The 24,441-nt window shown below is 41.5% G+C and overlaps 1 protein-coding gene across 1 annotated transcript in view; it reads right to left on the bottom strand.

The window, feature by feature from the left end:
• Positions 1-4,761: 4,761 nt before the first annotated feature.
• The window catches only part of EZR (ezrin), a 41,192-nt gene continuing 21,512 nt past the window's right edge, over positions 4,762-24,441 (bottom strand). The window contains exons 4-14 of the mRNA XM_044421898.1: positions 22,471-22,566; positions 19,951-20,225; positions 18,623-18,706; positions 17,948-18,094; positions 15,099-15,195; positions 12,819-12,982; positions 11,701-11,831; positions 10,523-10,683; positions 9,333-9,425; positions 7,739-7,990; positions 4,762-6,143 (exon numbers count right to left, since the gene is read on the bottom strand). Of these exons, the coding sequence (XP_044277833.1) occupies positions 5,979-6,143; positions 7,739-7,990; positions 9,333-9,425; positions 10,523-10,683; positions 11,701-11,831; positions 12,819-12,982; positions 15,099-15,195; positions 17,948-18,094; positions 18,623-18,706; positions 19,951-20,225; positions 22,471-22,566 (1,665 nt within the window). The 3' untranslated portion in view covers positions 4,762-5,978. The remainder of the gene's footprint in view (positions 6,144-7,738; positions 7,991-9,332; positions 9,426-10,522; positions 10,684-11,700; positions 11,832-12,818; positions 12,983-15,098; positions 15,196-17,947; positions 18,095-18,622; positions 18,707-19,950; positions 20,226-22,470; positions 22,567-24,441) is intronic.

Raw genomic sequence — 24,441 nt, 5'->3', positions numbered from 1 at the left:
ACATAAGGACTGCATTTCTGCATGGAAAAATAAAAATGTTATACATGGAACAACTCCATGTATAAGTATACAAGTGACAAAAACGGGTAGAGAGCTGTTTGGTAGCTGTAGAAAGGGAAATGAAGCTTAAAACAAACAGCAAGAGCATGGAATGAAAAACCAGACCAGATTCTGACCAACTGAGGCTTTATGCAAGGTAAAGAACTGTCTCTACTCACATTATAGAGAAGTGAGATGATAATTATACTGACTTAAGTCAATGACCTGATTATATGCCATGACTACCAAAAGGACAGAGCAGAAATTATACTCTGTCTAAACAAAGAGGAAATCGGACATCTAGGAGATGCCAGTTCAGGCATAATAGTGAAGGTGGCCTCCAAAAGATCAAGCAGAAGCAGGAGGTTGGGGAAAGTCCACCTATAAAGTGCGATTTCTTTCTAAAAGTAATGTTCATACCTTCCAGGAAGCTATTCCCAAAAGTCAAACAAACTCTTAACACAAAGCGCAACACAAAAAGAGGGGCCATTTCTTGGAAAATAACAGGAGAAACACTGTTGTATTCATGGAATTACTTATGACATAAGATGGCATTTATCATACCTTAACTTTATGGCATGTATCATACATTATAGATGTTAAAGCATTTCAGTAGATAGCTATTAAGAGTGACCGGAGTGATGAGCATCTTTTGATGGCTCTGCTGTGATTAGGATACTTGTATGTTTCCGAGAGGAAGCCCAAGAGTTCTCAGGCTCAGTGACACTTGGGGAGGATGTGTAAAACATCTTAAGATGCAGAGAGATAGGGGCAATTTGGTTAAACTTCTAGTTGGCTTAGGAATGTTGGAAAGACTTGCGGGGATGTAAACATATACAGATGAAATAAAAATTTGATCTCCCACTCTGCTTCTCACCAAACAGGCTTGCTGGTGACAATAAAGCTAATAATCAAGTCTTTAATCTATAGGAAGTGAGAAGCTGTCATTGGGCAAAATGAAGTTGCCCACTAGCTGCAAAGAGGGTTGCTAGGAACATTAGTTCTGTGTTGTTAAACCGTATTTTGGCCAGAAAGTTCATGAACAGATTGAAGCCTACGTGTCTGATAAGCCATCACTAAAATGGTTTTAGCCCCTCTAAAATCTTTCCCTTTGTTGTTTGATCACCAAATCTATAAAGCGAGAATGTGACTTTTAGGAATATTTAAAGGGACTGCTTTAAAGGTTTGGTATCCCTTCTCCCCAGACTTAGAGGCTAAGTACATGGTAGACTCAAGCATGTGTAACTGTTTTCTGAACATAACACTAATTTAAGAACAAATCTTAATGCTTAAATGTCTGGATTGGCCAGCCATGATTGAATTGGCTTAGTAGAATGAATCCCATTGCAAAATCAACATGGTTTCAGAATGCATGGTGTAAAAAATAAATTTTGAAATGGGCACCAGTAGCTAGTAACATAACTGGCATCATCTAATCAGTATGATGTACAAGCCAGGTTTATCAAAACCAAGCTGACACAAGCAGCGATGTTACATGCAAATTCCTAATAATGGCTCTAGGGTTCTCTCTCCAGGCTTTAAGAAATAAAAGCATTTTAATAAATGATCTGTGGTACTCAAACTGTCATGCTGGGCCTTCCAAAGTCGAGAAATATCTCTCCTAGTTTATCAAGACTAGGAGATACCACTGTGCAACCTTTACTGCTGTTTCTAGGTTTGGATCACAGAGACAAACCCCAACCACATAGGGAGGAAAAGGAGAGGGGAGCAGATGCACGGCCTTGTTTCATGCATTTAAACAGAGTGGTGGCCCTAGTGCTGCAACTGCATGGGGGAGCCCTGTGTTGGCACATCCTAAGAGATGCTTCAATCCTCCAGAATCTCCACTCAGCCAACCAGGGAGGTATGTTACATGCGGGGGGTCTCCAGAACCCATGTCTGTGTAAATGCCTTGCTCCGCATGCTATTCTGTCCCTGTGACTACAGCTGGACCGCTTTGTTAGCAACTTGTATCTGTATATTTCTATTGTATTTCAATGTATTTTATTGTGTTGTAAGCCGCCCCGAGGCTTCGGCAAGGGGCGGCATAGAAATGTAATAATAATAATAATTATAATTATAATAATAATAATAATATGTGGGAGCACGTTGCACTTTAAAAAGGAAACTTCTAGGAACACAGATGGCTGCCCTGTTGGTCCCTGACAGATGCAATCAGCATTAGAGCTGTTTCCTAGTCCAGAAGCAAGTCAGCGAGGAACCTTAACTCACAGTGACTGTCTGCATCCCCATAGACAGGCTTACCCCATGCATGGAGGAACCACTGACCTACTTCCTGCTTGCTGAATTAACCCACTGTATCCTCCATTATTCCCTCCTCTGGCTCTGCTTCTAACAGTCTTCTCTTTGGCAAACAATCAAAGAGATAAAGGAACACAGACATGTCATTAGTTACACTAATTAGAATTGCTCTCAGCTTGTTTTGTGTCCTGCTAGGCTTCACTGCAGTCATCCATTCTTTTCTTCCACCAAAAGATCCTTCAAATTAAAAACGGGTCAAAGATGAGGGTTTTTATAGCTGCACCAATTACCTGCTCCAAATCCAGTACAGCTGCCAAACTGCATGTTTGAATAAATCATTTCCACAGAATCAAGAGATAATGTATACAAAGCAGGAACATTATATACACTCCTCTCACTGTGGTGAGAGCAGCTACTATATTCTCGGTAAAGTTATCCACTGCAGGGGTGATCTTTGAATATTGTAAACTCAAGGTTAGTTCACAAACTTAGTGAGCCAGTGATCTTCTGGGTGAGGGCCCCTTCCTCCAGTTCCACCAAGATCCTCAGCAAAGTACATCCAAGAAGCAGCCCCAAGTCTCTCCTATCTGTGCTATTTGCATTAAAAGGAATGGTTACATATGCTCTGATTTCATGTTAAGAAACAATAACTGCACACTTTATCAGCACACAGGTATTCTGACTACCCTAACAGTGCTCAGTTTCAGAGTAATCCAGCACTACTATGTTCAAAACTCTTTGTTTCAAAGAACAGTTGTGAAAGATTTTCTCAAGTCTTAGTTTAAAATGTGTTCACATTCTGGAAACAGTTTTCTTTGCTACATGGCAATTGCTTTTCTTTAAAAAGGATGTTGAATAGAAATCAGATTGCGTTTTCTTCTTAGTTGGCATGTCCGCTTTGAAGATAAGCACGAAAACAGATTTTTCAGCTGAGATATGCCGCTTTGCAAATTTAGCATGTATTGAAAGAAACTCTAGCAGCCTCCAACCTAACATTTTGCTGAATTACAATTATGTATTGGATTACATCGTGCATGATATGAGGTCTGGGAGTTATTTTTGTTTTGCCCCCTTTCATATGTTTGCAGAAAGACCAAATGACATCATGGATACAATGTCCCCAGCATGTCTTGCGTAGGAAAAGATGCTAAACAGTCCAAATCTATGGACAGGCATAGCACACTGTGTTCTAACACTTTGGTACTTAAGTTCTGAACAATTACATTTGAAACATCTTCTGCTTTACAGCAGAGGGAAATCCAGTTGCAGCATGGAAGACCAGTTATTTTAACTCTAAAACAATGAAAGCACGTTTCTTCAACTCTTCGTATAGATGCCAAGAGCTGCACAATGTCAATTTGTATTGTATGTTTTCACATGTCAGAAGTGCTTAATTCCAATCTTACAAATCAAAATCAGAATGTACAGATTGGTGATTTAAAGTGAACATACAGACCACTCAATGACAGGTAAGCAACTTGACTCTCTGGAGAATTGGTTAGGTATCTTAGCCAGGTCAGCTGCAAAGACTTCCAATGGCAAATCAAGACAGTGAGGTTAGACAGGGAATTCAATATGCTGGTTTTGAAAGCACGTTCTGCTTAGGTAGATTTGCCTTTGACAAACACAACAAACTAGGTTCAACAGCACACAAATTCATGTGAGCTTTTGTTGAGAGAGAGGTTTGCATGTACAGAACTCTGCCATGCCTTTTCCCAAAGACCAGCCCCCACCTTGGTTAGTTATGCCTCAGTCAGCTCACTCCTTTCTTCATGCTCAGTTCAGATCTCCTTTTTTATCCGTATTTATGCACTACTTTGACCATCAGCCTTCTCTCCTGAGTGTCAGCCTGGCTGAATTTGTAAGCTCAGCTACTCCATATGCCTTTATAAGCATCAGTTCTGTTTGGCAGAACTATTCACTAGTATTTGATGGGTTGAAATCACATCTCTACATTTCAGCATTTGGTCAGCAGCATACATGTTCTGTTGATAAAAGTCCAAAAGCAGACTTTCCTCAGATAAAGTTGAGGCGAGAAATCATTGCCTTATTCTATCCATAATCTGCACAGAACTCACAAGAAAAGCACACTCTGTACTGATGTGCACACAATTAGTTTTGTCTGTTGGTATACACAATTTTTGGTTGAAGTTTAAAGTTTACTTATAGAGAAACGGAATGAAGAGTAGCGCTCACTTGTTCATGAGGCTGCCAATGCAATTAATCCAATGAGCTTGGTATTTTAGTGAGAAGCAGTTACCCTGAATGGCCTGAGGCATATTACCCCTATGCTCATAACAATTGTTTCCATTCTTCATTCTTCCCCACCTGTTCTCGTTTAACTTTCTCTGGACAGCTGAGTTGATATTCACTTCACCTTTCCTATTATTGTAAACTAAATTACAGTAAGAGGCATTATTCAGAGGAAAAAGCCACAAACCTTCAAACACACATTGCTTTGCAGATTTTTTTATTTGTGAATGAATTGCACAAATACAAATCCCACAACACTGTAGCAGGATACCAAGGTTTAAACATGAGTACAAAGCAGCATATGGAGAACTAACAACATACTGTCCTGTGACACTCTAGCAGATTTCCAAAGCCTGAGATGGGATTATTTTTGTGAAGGAGATTCACAAAGGGTGTGGTGGTGGAAGAAATCCAGAAACTCTCTAATAGCTCTAACAGAGAAATAAAAAGTTGACAAAGTCCCTTCATGGTTGGAGTCTGAAACTATATCATTTTTTAAAAAATTAGAAAATTTGTTAGAAAAAAGCAGGTACAATGAAATTGTACATACTGAATCACAGGAATGTATCACAATTTTCTTTTAAGTAAAAAAAATCATCTTTATAAATGTTTCCTAGATCATAATCAAGTTTCTTATATTGCCTCACCCCAGTGTCTAGGAGACCTTTTTCTTTTTTACCTGTTATCCTTTTCAAATTAAATTTGAAAGCAGTAACAAAATATACAAAGCAAAAAACTTTTCTCCCTTTTCAGACTAGAATTAAATGCTGCCTTTAACATAGGTAAATATAAATACTACACTACAGCTGATTCATTAAGCTGGAGTACCACTCTTCAATAATATTGAAGGCCAATGATCTTCCTGACTATCTTATGCAAGTCAGGCATCCAAGTGGGCCTGTAATGCATTCCTTCTGAGTGATCACTGTGGGAACTTCTTCAATTCAACAGTTCAATTAAAATGCTCCTTCAGTTTTACTCTTAAGATGAGGTTTCTATGACACTGCAATAGAAGGAAGTGAAGAAGTGGACAACTTGGGAGATTTTACAGCCCTAAATTACACATGAGGTTTAAAACCCAAGGAACATGGCACAACATACTAATAGTGAATCTGTGCTCCCCCCCCCCCCCCCCCCAAATCTGCTGTACTCAAGCAGCAGCATACTAATAACATAAGGGGTGAAAGCAATTCTGAAAGGCCTTTTGGCACTAGGATATGGCCAAATATTTCCAAGGCTTGATGCTGACAGCTATCCTTATGCAATCATTAGTTGATGGCTGCTTTAGCTAGATTCAGGTACCAACTGATAGTGTGAAGGTTTGGAGACTTTTTTTTTTTTTTTGGTATGACTGTTCAGTGACCCTTCAGAAAGAAAAGTCAGTATTCAAAATCTGCCTTTCCCAGAGTCTTGTGCTGTTGTATTTACATAGCCTCAAACTCATCAATTCTCTGCTTGGTGTTGCCTTGTCGGATTTGCCTCAGTGTCTTGTACTTGTCACGTCCTTGTCGGATGTTCTCGGTGTGGATGAGGTCATTTTGAGTCTTCTTGTTTTCATCTCTGGCTTGTGCTAGTTCATTACTCAGTGTCTGCAATATTTGAACACAGTATTTCAGAAGTGTACACACACCCTAGCGCAGTGGTGGCGAACCTATGGCATGTGAGCCACAACAGGCACGCAGAGCCCTCTCTGTTGCCACGCTCGCCCAAGCATCCTCCCAGCAGCCATGCACATATTCGGAAAGAGTAACAGCGCCAGGCGACAACGTCACTCATTAGCCACAACTTGCTGCAAGAGGCATTGTCGAACAGGTGGCCAGAGGCAGGCGCAACAGCCGTAGTGGGTGCACCAGGGAGGGAGCGGGCAATCCGCAAGCGGGAATGCCGAGCGCTGGCAGCGCGCCCTCCTCCTGCCTCCTCCTCCCGACTCGCAGCAGGTGAGAGGCCACTCAAGCCGCCCTCCTAGCACAGTGGCGCCACCCTGCCAACTCGGTAGCTGCAGGCGCAGCCAGGCAGCCGCACGCCCGCCTGCCTGCCTGCCCGCATGCCTGCTCCTGGTCTGGACTCCAGGATCAATATGGCGCTTCCTGGGGAGGGAGGCCAAAACAAGGAAAGTGGAGACTGGAACTGCTGCAAAGCAAGAGGAGTGGGCATGTGGCAGGGACCCCCCTCCCCAAGATTTGGTAGCGCTGTGGGGGCGCCTTGAGGAAGATCCCAATGGAAGTCTGGAAGGGATCAGCGATACCCTCTCCTCACCTTTAGTTTAGGTCTCCCCCCACCCCCGCCATTCTGCCCCTCTGGTAAACTTTCAAGTGCCACCGAAGTTCCTGCAGCATTCCCAGTGGCTGGTTAGGGGGCAAGGAGAGAAGGAGGGAGGGAGGGTGTGCGCCTGGGAACAAGCAAGCCCGGCGTCCCCTGCCCGACTTGGGGGCACTGAATGTGAACATGGCTCCTACTCTCTGTTATTGTGTTTTTCTTTTAAGACAAAAAGAGTTGAGTTGTTTTTTACTAAACTAAAACCTCAGTATTCAGGTTTTATTGCAGTGTTGGCACTTTGTGATAAATAAGCGGGTTCTGGGTTGCAGTTTGGGCACTCGGTCTCTAAAAGGTTTGCCACCACTGCCCTAGCGGTATATAAAGCACAAGGCCATAACAGGTCAGAACCTATTCAATGCAGAAAGAGAGGAACCACAGAGGAACCAGGAAGCTCCGATACTATCCTGAGAAATCAACTTCCATTTAAAAACGAAGTTTCTGTTTTATAGGATCCAAGCTTATATTGTGCAGGAATGTACAGGAGGGTTCAGCCTGACCTTTATCTGGCCCTTTATCTTGCCTATGCTAGCCCTGTAGCAAAGATCGATACACTCTGTCTTCCAAAGTGCTCAGCATTGCAATTGGTGTATTAAAAATCCCAAGTCTCCAAGTTTTGCATCTTGGCATTTGTTTGCTTCCTGCTCGTCCAGTCTCAGTCTTAGTAAAAGGGAGGGCATCATCCATTCTTTTCCATCCCTCTAGCCCTTTGCCTCTTAGTCAGGAAGCACCATGGCAGGGGCCTGTAGCAGCATCCCACTCTCTTAAATTCTACTGCATCCCAAGCACCCTGTACGTGACGATGCTTTTACTCTCGAGACAAGCTAGGTCAGGCAGCCAATTTCAGCCATGAATGCTGCACAAATCTTACCTTCAGCTGCCTTTGCACACGCTCATTCTTTTCTGCTTCAGTGATACGCCTCTCTTCATTACGATCATCTAGTATGCCCTCGCTGGAAAAGTCTGCACTGTAGCCAGAGGACTCTGTCCCTTCATCTTGAAAGTTATCGTGGACATGGTAGTTCACTGGCTCATACACAGGTGGGGGCGGTGGCGGTGGAGCAGTCATCACCAGGTGCAACTCCTCTTTCGTCTTTACGAGGTCATCCTGAGCTTCCTTAGCCTGTAAAAGAGGACAAGAAAGCACATTTCTTAGTTAAGATCCCAGCATACGTGTGCTTCAGTACATGGAAGAGCAAGAAAAGGCTAAAAGCAGATTTGCTATGCTGAGAGGCTACCGTACTGGCCTGTAGAGGATGAGTGGACAACTTTTACAGCCCTGCAAGGTCTTAACTCTTGTCCCTCAGGATGCCCTGACCCCATTGCGGAATTCCCTTTCCAATGACCAAGATAACAATCACTCTTTCCACGCAAGTTTCCTCCAAGATCTCTTCAAACAAGGCATAGTTAAACTATGAAACTCACTACCACAAGATGTACTGATGTCCATAACTTTGTCCAGGTATAAGATCTGAGGAATTCATGGACAATAAGACTAGTCAGAATGGCTGCTCCATATGAGACGTGTTGGGTTTCTCAATACCAGCTGCTGAGGATCTTGACTGGAAGGTGCTACACTGTGCATGTATCCTGCTGGTCAGCTGTACATGGACATGGTGGGGGGGGGGGCACAGAATATAGTGGTACCTCGGCTCATGAACGCTTCGGTTCATGACCAAATCGGGTCGCTAACAAAAATTTCAGAAAAAATTTAACTCGGGTTGCGAACTCTGCATTGGGTGGCGACCATGACTGTGGCTGTCTCCCCCTGCCCCCCAAATGGGGAGATGGCCGCGATCGTGCGGGGGCAGGAGGGAGATGGCCGAGATCGTACCTGTCTTTCCTGCAGGAGCACAACTGCAATCTTGGCCATCTCCCCCCACCAACATGATCGCGCCCGTCTCTCCCTCACCCAGTGCGCCCCGTTCGCGCCCGTCTCTCCATGCCACAGCGCGCTGGTCTCTCCCTCACCCAGTGCGCCCCGTTCGCGCCGTCTCTCCCCGCCCCCATCGTGCCAGGATGATGGGCACGTGCAGGGATGATGGGCGCAGTCGTGGTTGGGCGGGGAGATGGCCGTGATCTTTGTTGTTGTCACTTTGCTTCACATTTTTCTGATTAAAAAAATAGTTACAGATGGATTAACCTTATTTACATTGAACCTTATGGGGAAATTTGACCTGGGTCACGACCATTTTGGGTCACGACCAGAGTCCTGGAACTGATTAAGTTCGTGAGCCAAGGTACCACTGTACTAGAGGGATCGTGCAGTCTGATCTAGCATGGTTCTTTGTATGTTCTTACAGCTGCAAAAGTAGCAAACACTACTGTTCTATGGGCCTGTGAAATTCCTATTCACAGATTAATGGCACTGAAATAAAGTACTATTCATTTGGGCAGGCCTAAAACTGCTGAATCCCCATGTCAGGACAAGCTGACAAACTGCTCTAAAGGCATGTCATACTTACTCTGAGCTGCCACTCTTCCACCTCATTCTCTTTGCGTTTCCTTGACTCCTCCAGAAGGGCAATCTTGGCTGTGTATTCTGCAAGCTCTGTAGCCTTGTTTGACAGAGAGAAAACACTTTGAACATCATCCAGTCACGGTGGAAGGACTTTTGGTCTGTAAAGCTAGTTGACTGAGGAATAGGGGAAAGGCCTCCTTCAGATGGGATTCATGTAGGCTAACTGGAAAGCATCCACCACAGGTCTACAGAGAGAGAACCTGCCTCAAGATGCTGGAAAATATAACTTTATTTTCAATAGTAAAATTAATTTACTGTTTCCAGCATCCTGAATTCCGTTTTCTCTTTGTAGATCCATTTTGGATGTGCTTCCCTTCAGCAGTCAGCTTTGCCATTTGGGGTAGCTTCTGGATCCAAGCGCCACTCTTAAGATTGTTGGGTGATAGCAGTATGCAGGAGCGCTTTTGCCACACGCTGATGGGTGCACCAACCACATCTTTTCTGGCAAATAGCCAATCTGGCCATGGTTACACATGCCCTACAAGGCAACATGCTCTTACAAGTTATTTTCTAAAGGACTTCCATATAAAATATTGTCACAAGGTTATCAACCAGAGCCAGCTTCTAGAAGGTTCTCTCTCTCCTGCAACATTTTTACTTGCTGATGGTTTGTTTCCAGGTGCAAATTAAGCTGCTGCTTATGCCCTTAAAACCCTAACCAGTTTATGGCCAGGATTGTTTAAGGGAAGCTTCCTCCAATAGGATCCAGAGTCTCTTGCAGTCAGCTGTGGTAACAAAATGCAGGACCTTTTCTGTGGCAGCACCCAAAATGTAGAATTCTGTGTGTTGTAAGGACTGCCATGCCCAGTTTCTTATGATTTTTGTTTAAGCAAGCATTTGTCTCAGCTTCTGATCTAGCTGCCTTATTATATTTAATTTCTCTTCTACTGTGTTTAGTTTTACTGTATTATGCTTTACTGTTTTCTATACCTTTTCTATCTTTTTCTCTATATGGCAAGTTGCCTTCAGACTAGTACTCCCCTCCCCCAACCCTCAGAAATACACTCATGATCCTTTATGAATAATTGCTTGGCTTAGTAAATAAATTTTGCCCTGTCCCAGAAGGTAGTGCAGAGCCTCAATGGTCTGCTGGGATTTATACTGTTTTCCAAATTGCTCTCTGAAGTGCCATACCAGCTGCTCCTGGCTCTTCATTTGGTCAGCAGCTTGCCTCTCCAGCTCCTCCTTGGCTTTCAGTGCACCCAAACGTTCATTCTCTAGGCGCTCAGCTTCTTCCTGAGCCCTTCTCCTTTCCTCATCCAACTGCCTGGCTTTCTGGATTTGCTCTGAGAGCTCTGGAAAAAAGAAAACACTACCTATGAATGTCAGGTTTTATAATGCAAGCCTTAAAAAGATACTGCACTCAGTGTCTTCTGTCTACACAGGACACACAGGGTCTTGCTCTCCAAATGCTGTCATCTGGTTTATGTGCAAAACATTCCCAGCTGACAGTAAATAGTTACAGCTTTGCACTATGCAATTTACAAGAATGCAGGGAAGTTATGGATTCTAAAGCAATAGCAGCAGAGGTTAAACGGAGGATAAGGCGATGTTATGAATTTGATTTCATGATGTCATTCAGAGATGTCAGTCTATCTAAACCAGGATGTGAAGGAACCCTGAGGGCAACATTTCAGCCTTCACTGCTGGCGAAGCTGAACAACCACATAGCTGAAAAGCAATAGGAAATTAAAGCTTCCTATCACTTGAACTGTAATCTTGCAGAGGAGGTTTTTTGGCATTATAGAGTAGCAGTGCTGAATATGTTGGGTTTTAAATACAACTTTCCTATGATGGATTATACTATGTATTTTCTGTTTATGATTATGGATAGACCTGGTTTTACTGTGATGCTTCTGACTTGCTCTGTTTCTATGTATGTTACTGCTGCCGAGACACTGTAAAGGGCAGGATACAAAAAAATTAATTAAATAAAACAGTTTGATTACTGTAGTGCCTCTTTTGATGAACAGGGCGTATTTAGAAGTAACTTTCAAGAAAATGGTTGGGTCATGTTTCTGCTATTAGAGAAAGTAGTAGTAACATCGGCTGCATTTTAGAAGCAAGGGCATGTGGGCCATAACTGTATGCAAAGACTGAAAAGAAGAGGCAAATGCTGCTACAGCCACATTTGTTAAAGTGGGGCTACTGTGCTGCGACATGCTTCCATGCCAGCATGTTACTATCACTCGGGAAAGCCAGGAAATATGGCACGGAGATGTTTCAGATACAGCTTGTCAGAATTGTTATGTTGCATCTCTAGGCACATCTGAGTCAAAGAAAGCCTGAAATGTGAACTTGGGCTCCATTACCTCTTTCTGCTTTCTGTGTCTTCAGTTCATACTCTTGCAATCTCAGCATCAGCTCTTCTTTCTCCCTTAACACCTGCGCCTTCTCCTTCTCAATTTTCTCTCTCTTCTTCTTTTCTTGTTCTAACTGCTCTCTAGAAGGATATAAGAAGAAAATTGTTTTAGAACCTTTAAGACTACACATGTGCCTATATCTAAAATGGGGTGAAAAGCCTCTTTTGGGATTTTCCATCGTAGTGGGTGGGACAGAAGGCTGCTGAATATATGGCAGCTGACACATCTTTAAGAGGGAACAAAATTAGGCAGACACTAATCATTAGGCTCTGAAAGCTTTCATATTAGAAACCAGAAGTAGGTTCAAATGTATGTGTGTAGGACACAGCTAGGCAGCTCGGCTTCTTAACAGGCTTCATCCACTATAGATACAATTTCCGTTAGCTCCACCTTGGGCACCTATGGCGTTGTAAGGGTATCACCATGCATGCTAGAGAAGAATCAGCCTCAAATTGCTTTGGAGTGGCAGTGCCTATTTTATAAAATATATACTGTGTGAGTAATGGCAGAATATAGTTGATGAATGGGATTCAGCCTAACTAGGAAGATCAAGTCTTGGTAAAGAACAAAGGGAGTTTTGGCTTATGAGCATAATCCCCCTAGTCTTGTTGAATTAAAGGGCACTAACCACATCAAAAGTAAAGATTTCACAGCATGTCTGTGGGGCATTTAGATAAGACCATTCTAGGATACTTTTTTAATCTGTTCAGTCCTTGGAATAGTTACCTATCATGTTATCTCCTTTCAGCTCAGCTTATATGTATATACTTAGGTAAGGAAACATAGAAACAGAGTGAGCCAGAAGGGGCCTCCCAGGCCATCTAGTCTGGTCCCTCGCTCCAGCTGGCTCCGCTTATGACATGCCCACCATGTGCATATCCAGCCTATCCTTGAACACCCTTGAAAAAGTAGCAGCTCTCAGAGTTGTCCACATTTCTAACTGTGTTTCAGTGGCATTTTCCCCTAACCTCTGATCTCTACCTGTTCCACCTTTGGTAAAAGACAGACTAGGTCCAACTGCTTTCTTCATTCAAGCCCTACCCTTCCTACCTCACCCATCCTCATACCTTTCTAGCAATTTTTGATGCTTCTCTTCTCGGGCTTGGGCTTTCATCTGTTGGACCTCAATGGTGTCAGGTTTCCTACGGCGCATGTACAGTTCATGATTTCCCATACATAACTGCAGGATCCTCTTGTTAATTCTTAGGCGAGGGGCATAAAACACAAAGTCCTGACAGAAAGAGATATTAAACATCAAAACCTATACACACACACACACACACACACAGGTTTCACAATACTTATCTCCCAATTTTTCTAGCCCCTACAGTTTGTCCCTAGTTCTCTGTAATGGAAAATTTAGGTGTTAATATTAACAACCAGAACAGAGTCTTAATTATACAAGACTCTATTCCTTTCCTGTAAACTACTTATTTCAACAGTTCAAATTCATTAATTATTCCCGAATTTGTTCTTTTCAACAGCTGTTACAACACCACTTCCCTAATAAGCTTCACTGAAATGTGCATGCAGTTTTTAAGTAAAGGTGTGGAAGGCATCCAAGATTTCAGAGATCTGTCACTCTACAAGGAACAGCCAAGTATCAAAGTTTGGATAAGAGAAGAGAAATGAGAAGATACAGAATAAAAATGCTGGCAATTCCATGCCAACCATGTTGGGCTAGATGGACCAATGGTCTGACTCAGTTTAAGTAGCTACTTACGTTCTTGAGGCATTTTGCACCCATTCTGCTGCATAAACTGAACGCAAAACTGCATCTTCTCAAATTGATTGTTTACATGCACCTTGTTGCAAACAAGATCTCACATGAATGTTGGCTTTTTGGCAATAGAGAGTTTTACTCAGGAAGCAGGGAGTAAGTAATTAAGCTCCAATCTTAGCTATAGAGGGAAATGAGTGTGTTTTGGTTTAGAGATAAAGTACTGTTATAAATGCTTTTTTGTTGGACAAGGAATAGGAAACTTGGCTTTTCTCTTGAATTTCTGGAGGAACCCACCCCAGGAAATTAAGATCAGTGTGGAGTGATATCAAGTCCAGAGTCCTACATACAGAACCCTACCAGTGCACACCACAGATTGCTTCATTAGGTTATAGTCAAAAACTTAAAGCACACTGAAAGGAAAAAGCAAACATATATATTAGACACTATATTCTTTACTAGAGCAAGCTCATTTTGGAAGCAGCTTGGGCCAAGTTCTCATTTTAGAAGTACATTCCAATTCCGCATAGGATAGTGGGAGGAAAGTCATGTCCAAGATTGACAAATACTTGTGTTCAATAAAAACAACAAGACAACAACCAGACAAAGAGCTTAGGTGCACATGAGGAAGGAGGAAATGTTCTAGATGTCATTGATTCAGTGTCAACCCACAGCCAGATGTATTTCTTGGAAATAAAGGCCTTCAGTGTCATCCAACTATTAGAAGTATACAGTTTGGAGTGACAGACAGTTTTTGCCACTGAGCCCTTGGAAAGTGTTGAGTACACTTCTCATCAGCAAATACAAGGAAGGTCTTGCATGATGGATGTTCAGATCAAGCCCACCCACATCCACCAATGACAGGTTTCTTACATTTAAAACTCTATAGTGATCACTAAAGAGTTTCCCAAACCCAAATGGAATAGCTTCCGAGATAAAAGGCAATTTGCAAAATAAATTATTTAAGACAGCTGATGTGTGTTGCTAGTCTTTGGGGAAAATTATTTCCTTCAAGCACAGAAAATAATAAACTAGGTGGGTTTATTAGAAGAGTTAATGAGAGGTTGTCCCTGTGATCTCTGAGAATAAAGATACTTCATTTAATGTGACAAAGAATGTTTGAGGTGTTTCAGAAAATACACTGAAGAAAGATTAAAAAATGAGTCAGAAAAAGTGGAGAGGGTTTGACCATCACACAAGTCAGGGTTCTTGTAGAACCCCAACACTACTGCTATAAGGGCTTTTGGTCTTGTTGAGTTTAATATAAGATGCAAAGTAACCAGGCAGAGGAATAATCCAACAACAAATCAATTTCTCCTGCTTGCTGGGGAGCAGTCTAGGTTCACGTGTTACACTAAACAAACCACAGAACCAAGAACTATGGGTTGTTCAGCTGTTCTCTCTCACAGTGGAAAAAGAGAAACACACTCGAGTACAAGATGTACAGACTACTGCCTATAAGGTCAATATTGTCTTTCATATCACAGTCTACAGTGAAGGGTGAAATTCCCAATATGCTGAAACAGGTGTTTCCTGAGAGTTAACAGGTGAATTATTAGTATGAAAGCAGCAATAGAAATTTATGTTCACAATTTTGCTAGAAATGCTCATCATTGGTTATACTCACTGGGGCCTTCTTGTCGATTGGTTTTATAACAAACTTCTTGTCATTGAAAGAGATGTTCCTGATCTCACTCCAGGGGAACCCAATCTTTGGAGTCAATCTGGAATCACAGAGTTTTGCATATGTTTCAAAGAAAGGCATTGATGGTGCATGACATTTGTCTTAATTGTGACAGTGTTGACTAAATGGACAAAAGGCAAAGCAAGATCTTGAGAGATCTCTGGGTGGCTTGCAGTAGATGGGGAAATATTTTGGTGCCTGTTGTTCAACCATATCAACATATAAATGCTTCTTTTTATTTCTTCATTAGGCTGCTGGAATAAAGAACAATTAAGGAAAACCAGAGTTTTTTGTGTGGAAGGACACTGAGCTCAGTTCTGCTACTGTGAAAATGAATTCCTGGACTAACTTGTGCACCAAGATGTACCCTGTTCCTTAGTTCTATATGTATGACCACCCCAACAGCTCCAGCTGGTAGACCTTGAGGGTTGTTGTAATATACACAGTAAGATGCCCGAGGCCTGAAGTCTGCCCATTCTTGATCTGCACTGAATTAGGCTTGTTCCACATGATCATAAGCCACAGTGGTTGTTTATAGGCACAGTGTGTACCAGCCACCATTTGACTAACTACTCACCCAAGGACATCTACTCATTTCATCTGACCTCAGGTGGCATGGCCTTTTGGAGGGAAAACAGTCCTCAAACAGCCCAACTAAAGTCTGTGTGTTATCTGAGGTTGGCTCATCCTTCCAACAAACCTTGCTGCCTGGGTACAGACAGCACTAAAAGCTACACTTGACCATGGGAGAGCACATGCCATGGCTTGCTCAAGCCAGAGCAATTATGTAAAACAGGTCTGTCAGATCTGCCCTAAGGCAGAAAAACAAATTTTTGGTTACTCATGATGCAATCCTAACCATTTTTAAAAATAAAAAAATATCATGTAACTACCAGCATTTCCCAGATAGCCAGGATGGCTGGGGAATGATGGGAGCCATATCATTTTTTTCTGTATAAACGAATGAGCCACATAAACTCATATGGAGTCTAATCTGTGCTGTATCTGTCACTCTGAAGCATTATGTTTTAATCTCAGCCCACTGCTCACCAATTTAAAACACTGGCATAGCAATAAATATCGGAGAACTCAAATTTATTTTCATTGTGAAAAGCAGAACCCCTGCCCTTTATATGTGAAACTCTGCATCATCCATAGGTGTGGACTGCCCTCTTCCAACCTGCAGCTCTGTATGTATATTCCAGCTCTATTTAATTGAAAGAACAAGAAATCGAGCTATGAAAAGCGAGGGAGGTGAGGGAATCTATGGATTTCACGTTACAAAGATTATGAATTGTTAGCTGTACCAGCAGTTATAGCGCAGAGTGGATTCCTCCTCCCACAATTTCCCTCCCTTTCTGCAGGCCTACATAGCTTGCAAAACCTGTTTGGCTGACCCTGGCTACACAAAGAAGCCAGCCATTCAAGAAACTAGAAGCAGTTTCACTCATGCAATACCTAGGGTGACACTCCCTGTTTTCTGGGTGATGGTGCACAATAGCATTACAGAGGGAAAAAACATGCTTTCTCTGTGGTCTCAATACCATTTTGATTAAAAGCAACTTTAAGGCCTATCCTATGCTATTTCCAGTCCTTGAAGAGCACTTGTCTGTTCCTTTGCTAACATTGCTTATAGCTCACCTTGGACACAAATGACAGCAAAGTTAGTAGGAACTAAGAACTGCTGCATTTCAGGAATGCGCCTTTAAAAAAATTCCTTCGAACCCTTATTCTTGGTGCCTGGTATTGCATCTACTGTACTTCCTGTACTAAGCAAGCATGCAAACAGGGACAGCTTTTTTGTTCCCATTACATTTCCTCTTTCTCATTTCCTGATTTAGCCTGCTGTTTCCCCATCTCTCCTCCATGATTAGAGATCCTATAGCTAGACTTTAAAAGATCAGTTGCAAATCTGTGAATGCCAGAGGATTCATCCTGATTAGCTTCCAGGTTGACTCCAACTTTACTGGCTAAAAGTGTATGCACATGCATGGTTCACAGGATGAAAACTACCACAGGGAAAGTGACTTAAAGCTATTCCCATGAGTTGAACATATTGTAAACATCAGGTCCGAGTTCCTATCTTCTGTGGAAGCACAGGGTGGGCAAAGAAAATGGTCTGGTGGATCACCATGGGTTAAACCAAGCCATGGGCTATGTCAGGAACCATTTGCCTTCTCACTCACCCAGGGACAACTTCTTGTGACATCCAAACCCAGCTGGCATGGCTTGCTAGCAGGGGAAACAACCCTCATGCAACTCAAGTGCAGCCCCCCCAAAGGCAGGGGAAGGCCAACTCTTCAAAGCACTCAGAAGTACGTACCGTATATAAAGACCCTCTTCTACATCATCCATTGGTTCAAATCTCCAACCCCTGGATAGCCTTCCAGATTCACATCTACCAGGTATGGCCAGGATTTATTTTGTTTTTGCTAGTTTGGGGCCCTGAAGACTTGACAGCCCCTGTAGTTTATTCCAATCCTATCATAATTATTCAATACACGATTTGCCTTTTGCACCATTTAGGGATTCTTTCATTTCACCCCTGCCTGCCCTTCTGAGGCAACGTGCTGGTAAGGGAAAAATATGTCAGTCTGGAGATAGGCGAAGGCAAGTCACTTTGGTGCCATGTGTACCTCAGCACAACTGCACTCTGCCACACTTATGCTGAAAAGCAAGGTGACTTGCTTTGATAAGACTGTTATAAAAATACACAACACAGATAATGAGTGAACACTTACACACCAGTGCCAATTTTTCAAACTTCACAGGGGGGGGGAATTTTAGCTTACTTGTCTTCCTTCTCATATATGTTCAGTCCAAGTGCGTCTACCCCTAGCCACAGGTCTGTCCCTTTTTTATTCTTGATTTCAAAGTAGTTGATTCCATACATCTCTAGGTCCTGGGCAATCTTCAAGTATTCGAGCATGGCATTCTCTCTGGTTGACAGCAAAGAGATCATACATCAGAAATGCTAGCAGATGTTCTGAAGGCTGGTACAGAACCTTTGCACCAGTAAAGAAATAAAGACACCCTCTGGGAAAGCAGATGTGACTCAACAGAAACCATGCAAACAATTCAGCACACTACGGAATAGCTGCAATTCATTTTCTGCCCCAATTTCCAATTTTGCCAAACCTCAGCTTAGTCTTCTTCCCCCTGGACCATCACATTTCAACAGCCCAAGAATACTGTGTTTAATTCATACAGTATGCACAAGCTCTAGAATCTGTGTATCTATCCACTGTGCATTCTGTATAATGAATGCAAAGATGACCCCTCAGAGTAAAAGATGTTTTAAGAACCTAATGACATTCTTGGCTACTGTCTAACTCCCAGCTGAAAGCTCAGTGAAGAGAGGGAGTGTCAAATGTTGTGGGTCTTCAAAATATTTTACTAAAAAAATCCTTAATGAAAACAGAGTAAGTTTATTAAGGGAGACAATCTGCTTCAACACCATAACTCACTTAAGCATTCCGCCATGTTCAGCATGCCAGACCTGAATCCGTTCTTCCCACTGTTCTCTGGAGAGCTTATGCTGATCCATAACTCTAACACACAAAGAAAAGATACACTGTGAGATTTGTGGGTCCTCTAAAAAGGTTCCATCTGGAATATTTAAAGGGCTGTGTTCTTTTAAGCTTGCATGTTACTTGAAACAAACACACAAACACAAAACTCCCTGTAAAGCTTTGGAAAAGGGAGCCTGCCTACAAAGTTTACATGAGAAACATGTCAATCTCATTCTTGGTTGGTAAAGTGGAAAGAAATTACAAATTGTACAACTTGGGAGTTCAGCTCCAAAGCATTATTTCACAAGGTCTGTGCCCCCTGAATTTTGCAAAGAAAAGGTCCAAATTCTACAGACTATGACTTCATCTTGGCAACTAGATTGTATTAGCCAGCTCTAAGCAGTCATGCAAAACTCAAAACAGAGGCATTGCACCTTATTGTGAAATCTCGAGTTTTATTCAAAGGTAAGGAATAGTGAGTAATAAGAGAAACACCAAAACAATTAACATTTCAGGGAATAAAAAAAAGGAAAGGCCTTTCTTCTATAAGACTGATTGCCCAAGATGTAACTTTACTCCCACAGAAATAGTCCTGCGTCTTTGTGTCCATCTGTTGCTTGTGAATACAGAATTATCCCACTTATGAGGGAGGGAGGGGGACTTCTAAAAATTCTGCATTTTAATAATTGAAAAAACGAATGTCATATTTCTAGACTTCATGGCTGCCAAGAAATGCAAAAGCCCAATATAAAAATTCCCAAACTGATAACATATCAAAGCTCAAGATTGCTTAAAGGCAGCCCATGTTTTTGTGAGTCTGAAATTAGAACTGAATTGAATAAGAGACCAACCCAACTGAGAAGTGTTAACTAATAACAGTTCTCAAATCCAATAGGAAATATTTGCAAGACCTCCAAAACATCCCAAGTCCTCTTAAATGCCACTGTATTCATTTGCTAATTAATGTTTGTTGCTGTGCTCCATCAGTGGAGAGGTCTCTAAAAGATTCTAATAACAGTTGCTTCTATTCTCATGTCTCAAATTGTGCCAGATCACAAAAAGAACTACAACATATTTGCTACATCACTATTTCATGTGTGATAGCTTCATCTGAACTTTAGAAAACAAACACCACAAATGAAGCAAATTAGCTGTGGCACTTCATTGTTTACAAACTAGTCCTCAGTGGTGAGCAAGTTGCCTTAAATCTTTACATGCCCATTTTAAAAGAAAGATCTAAGGGACTGAATGTCTTTAGGCACTGTTTCTAGCTGACATCTTACCTTTGGGGGACCAGACGTTCAGAACTGAGGTATCCAGGCTTGTGTATTTCTTTACTGTAGTCACCAAATTTGGCTTGCACCGCATAAGAGCCAAGAAGGACTGCAGTTTCAGGGGGGCAGTAGATCTCATCACTAAGGATTCCTTCCTTCACCTGCAGGAAGAACAACTTTTGCGTGATGTCCTGGATCAGCTCTTCAGATACATCTTCAGGGAAGAACTTTGCACGGAATTTGAACTGCAGAGGATCTTCTTTCTTGACCTCTTGAGCAGAGACCTGAAAGGGAGGAAAGGGGCAACAAAGAATGATAAGTTTGTTAAGCACCACAAAATCTATTATAAAAACAAGTTGTCTACCTTAACATCAAGGAATTTACTTAGGCATGGAAAATTACACTGTCCAGAAAATCTACTTTCAAATAATTGGCTTTACCTGCTTGCTTTTTCTTTCTTTCTTTCTTTCTTTTTTTTTTTACTCCTTAAACATTTTGACTTCTATGGTTTCTGAATGCAATCTCAGAAGTTAGTCCCATGGTTGGCCAAGAGCTGATATTTTCAGATGTGTTTCACCTGATAGCCTTACTACAGTGACTTTCTACTTTCAAGAGCAAATTTTGCTCTGTGCTCTCTGCCTTCTGCCCAGGGCTTTGCATGCATTCAAAACAAAGGACAGCAATACATATAACAACAGTCCTGGTCTTTATTTGATGAAATGCTTCATAGGTGCTTCCAACCACCTGCTGCCTTTAAACGGGAAAATCCAAGAGGAAATTACTTCTGTAGTTACTGAAGGTTGTTCCCTAACCTGTCAGAAACATTTGTACAAACATAAAGGTGGGGAAACTGGAACAAATTTAGAAACTTGGCACTAAAATTTGCATAACTTAAGTGCTCTGAAGAGCTCTCCAGAAAGATACATAACTATCTTCGTTACACAAAGAAAAAAGAGGCAGGTCTTCTGCTCTCTTGCTATTTGTGAACAAGAATCAATGGTAGACTAACTTCCATTCCCTTTGCAGTGTGCTACCCAGAGTCAGGTTTTGTTAGCTAATTCCCTGGCTAGTGACAGACTGGAGAAAACATCAATTTATAATTGATCTGGTACATGGTATTAGTTTACAGTTCACCTCTGGCTGAGATTTCAAGCTTGCTGGGCCAAACCAAGGCTCAGAAGCTGTATGCAGCTCTTTGAGTTTATTTTGCAGCTCCCAGAGTGTTCAGAGTCTCCCCACCTCCATCCCCCCCACCCCAGGTCTGGATCCCAGTGATGGCATGGGCATGATTCTGCTGAAGTCTACCAAGGCTGCTGGCAATTATTTTTGATTAATATGACATTTACTTTGAGTAGTTCTCATTTCTAAAGGTCAATTTCTTTGGGAAGGGCATCCTACAGTTAGTGTTCCAGGTGTTCATGTGTCTTATCATGCACATTAAAAGTAATCATACACTGATAAGCAAGAACACACTTTCATAAAGTCCCAATACATAAATAATAATAATGCATAAATATTCGTTCATGTCTCATGGCTCTCAAACATATGACGTTTACTGGATGTGGCTCTTCCATTGAGCAGACTGGCCACCCCTGTACTAACAGGTCAGATTGCCAGTACGTAGGCACAGAAACCAAGCAAGTATTCAGTTTGCCAGAGGGCTGAAATGTTTTGAAGTGGCACATTTCTTTGTGGGTTGGGGTTTTTGTTGTTGTTCTGGCATGAGATTTTCATTTAGTTTTTGAAAGTCACAACAGTAATCCTTGGGTGCCCTAGACTGAGCACCTGATATAAGTGGCTCCCTAGGCACAACTCAGAATGCCAATTTCAACATGAGAAGGTTTACGTGACTCCTTGTCCTACATGCCCCACTGGAGACTAATAGTGACTAAGAGCACGTTATTACACAGTTATCTGGGTCTCATTTAGAGCCAGTGTGGCGTAGTGGTTAAGAGCATGGGACTGGGACTCAGACGATCTGGGTTCTAGTCCCCGCTCAGCCATGGAGCCAACTGGGTGGCTTTGGGCCAGTCACAGACTCTCAGCCCAACCTACCTCACAGGGTTGTTGTTGTGGGGATAAGATGGAGGAGGAGAATGATGTAAGCTGCCTTGAGCTCTTTGTAGGAAAAAGGCAGGATATAAATCACAATATAAATAAATAAATAAATAAATAAATAAATAAATAAAATGTTAAGGGCATGCTGACAAACAACTGAGGGGACAAATGTCCAACTGATCTTTTCCTTCTTCTTGCCAGTGCACAAACCAAAATATCATTACAAAGACCTGTTACAGTATAGTAAGGATGGCTCTGGGAGGGAAAACGTAAGTTGGCAGGGAGGGCCAGTTTCTGGTATATGTCCCACTGGACTCAGTAGTAGTCCAACACTGAATGAAATATTTTTAATTACAAATACGGTTTCCTGCCCCAAACATTTAGGATGGTTTTTGTTATAAATTAAACAGTGCCAGAGCACACATGCAGACTCTGGTTTAATTGTCAAGGTTAATTTCAAATTTCTTTTACTTTTTTGTCAAGCTTCAGCCAGGTCAGGAATCCTTTATTATCAACATACTGAAGACCAAAGTACCACACTTCACGCAATCCTATAGTCTTGACCACCTGGAAGAAGAGAGAAGAGTTAATGTAGAAGATCAGATAACTACCACTTTGCATATCTGCTATAATTGTCTTTTTAAACAATTGCTCACATGAATATGTTGAGCACCTCTTTACCCACTTTTTTTTAAAAAAAGAAGTGGCCTTCCAGGTCATCTAGATGATTCTATACATATTATAAGCAAGTTCAAGTGTGGAGGGGGATGTAAGGAGAAAGTGGCAACTGCTTTTGTGGTTGTTTTCATAACTGCAAGTGACAAAAAGAAATGCTGATTTTAAAGGCTGCACAATTTAAAGGCTGATGATTAACTATATACAATCTTAAAAGAATAATTAGTGTACAAGAAAGATCAGCGCATCTAATAAAAATAATAATTTTAAAAATAAAAATAATTATTTTAGAACTCAATGGCAACAGTTAGAAACAAGTCTTGTGCAAGAAACATCCAGCTAGGACCTGTGCCTTTGAACTATGAGCTTACTTAAACTAGAAAAACCATGCTAGGCTGTTTGAAAGCTGTTACAGCTTTCTGAAATTAGTGCCAATAATGATAGTTCTGTGTAACAACTAGAACATTTTAAAAAGTAAATGTTCTTTTGTTCAAGCAGTCTCACAGATCTTTGGAATGCAGCACTTTTGAAGTAGCAGCTTCTGCTTTGTGGAAAATATTTTAGGTTAAAGGTTGTGCATTTATTTTTATTAATACATTTGCATTATCATAAAAGTAATTGAAAGTAGCATAATTAAAAGCCTTTTCTTGTGTGCAAACTTCTAAACCAGATTTATAGGGAAGAGCTAAAACAGCATCACCCCTTACAGCCAATGAGCATATTTATAGCAGTTCCTTTAATTAACACTCTGTAGGGACTGTCACCTCCAGGAACACTAAATTATTAGTGACAGTTAATTTAAACAGTACCTAATTTAATGTCAACAATTAATTGGAACAAAATGAGAACAAACATACATACAGAAAGCGCAATATCAGATGCCCTATTTAAAGGCAAGACAGTGTTTTTGTAGTATCAAAGATGGGAAAAGAACTAATAATTAAATAGAACTTGAAAACTTGAGCCTCATGCAACTTTGATCTCTAAAAAAATTAAACACAAATATGCTGGGACTCAAAAATCCTCCTCCTCTGAAACAAACCCAAGAGGAAAATCAAATAAGAAAAAAATAGATTCATCCATTGGTGGCTTCGCACTATGGAAAGTGTTTCTGCTTGTTCAAGGTAGGGTGTCCAATTTTGCTGATACCCAATTCTTTATATTCCCTATGGGCCCCAGAACATTGCCCCTAAAGAGTGGGTAGAGAAAGATACTTGGAACCATCTGTTCCAGGAAAGTCTCATGGCAAAGAACTTGTTTTTCAGCCAAGAGACAGCAGTCTTGTCTCAGGAATATTAAACCAGTTTATGTTAATTTATGTTCTGCAGGACTACATTTAAATCTATTCTACAGTACGAATTCAGCACAATTAAGGAAGGAAGCTTTCTGGTTCATGAGTAGTTTAGCTCATTCCAAACCTAATTAAATTTTTAATGGACAGTGTAACTGCTTTAAAAGCACTGGCTGAATTGGCAGCACCAGCTTGATCAGAGGAGCATGCATCTGTAGCATGATTTCCTCTGAGATTTGTCCCTTTGAAGATGCTGAATTTTGTGACTGAGTCTTGTTGATATACCTTTGTGTGTCCCTCTACTGTAAAGACCAAAACCTAGCAAAGTTGTGTGCTACTGTGATCCTCTCTACCTTCCATCATCTCTATAGTCATTGCTTGTTCTAATTATTTGCACTGAATTTGCTTGCAGCATTGCCAAAAACTGAGGCACCCCTACTGCGGCCCAGAGACATGCTGGACAAGGGTAAGGGGCT

Source organism: Varanus komodoensis, unplaced genomic scaffold (assembly GCF_004798865.1).
Source record: "Varanus komodoensis strain SLA01 unplaced genomic scaffold, ASM479886v1 scaffold1, whole genome shotgun sequence".
NCBI classification, from domain to species: Eukaryota; Metazoa; Chordata; class Lepidosauria; order Squamata; family Varanidae; genus Varanus; species Varanus komodoensis.
The sequence above is the reverse complement of the archived record's forward strand: the minus strand, read 5'-3'. Positions and strand labels throughout refer to the sequence as shown.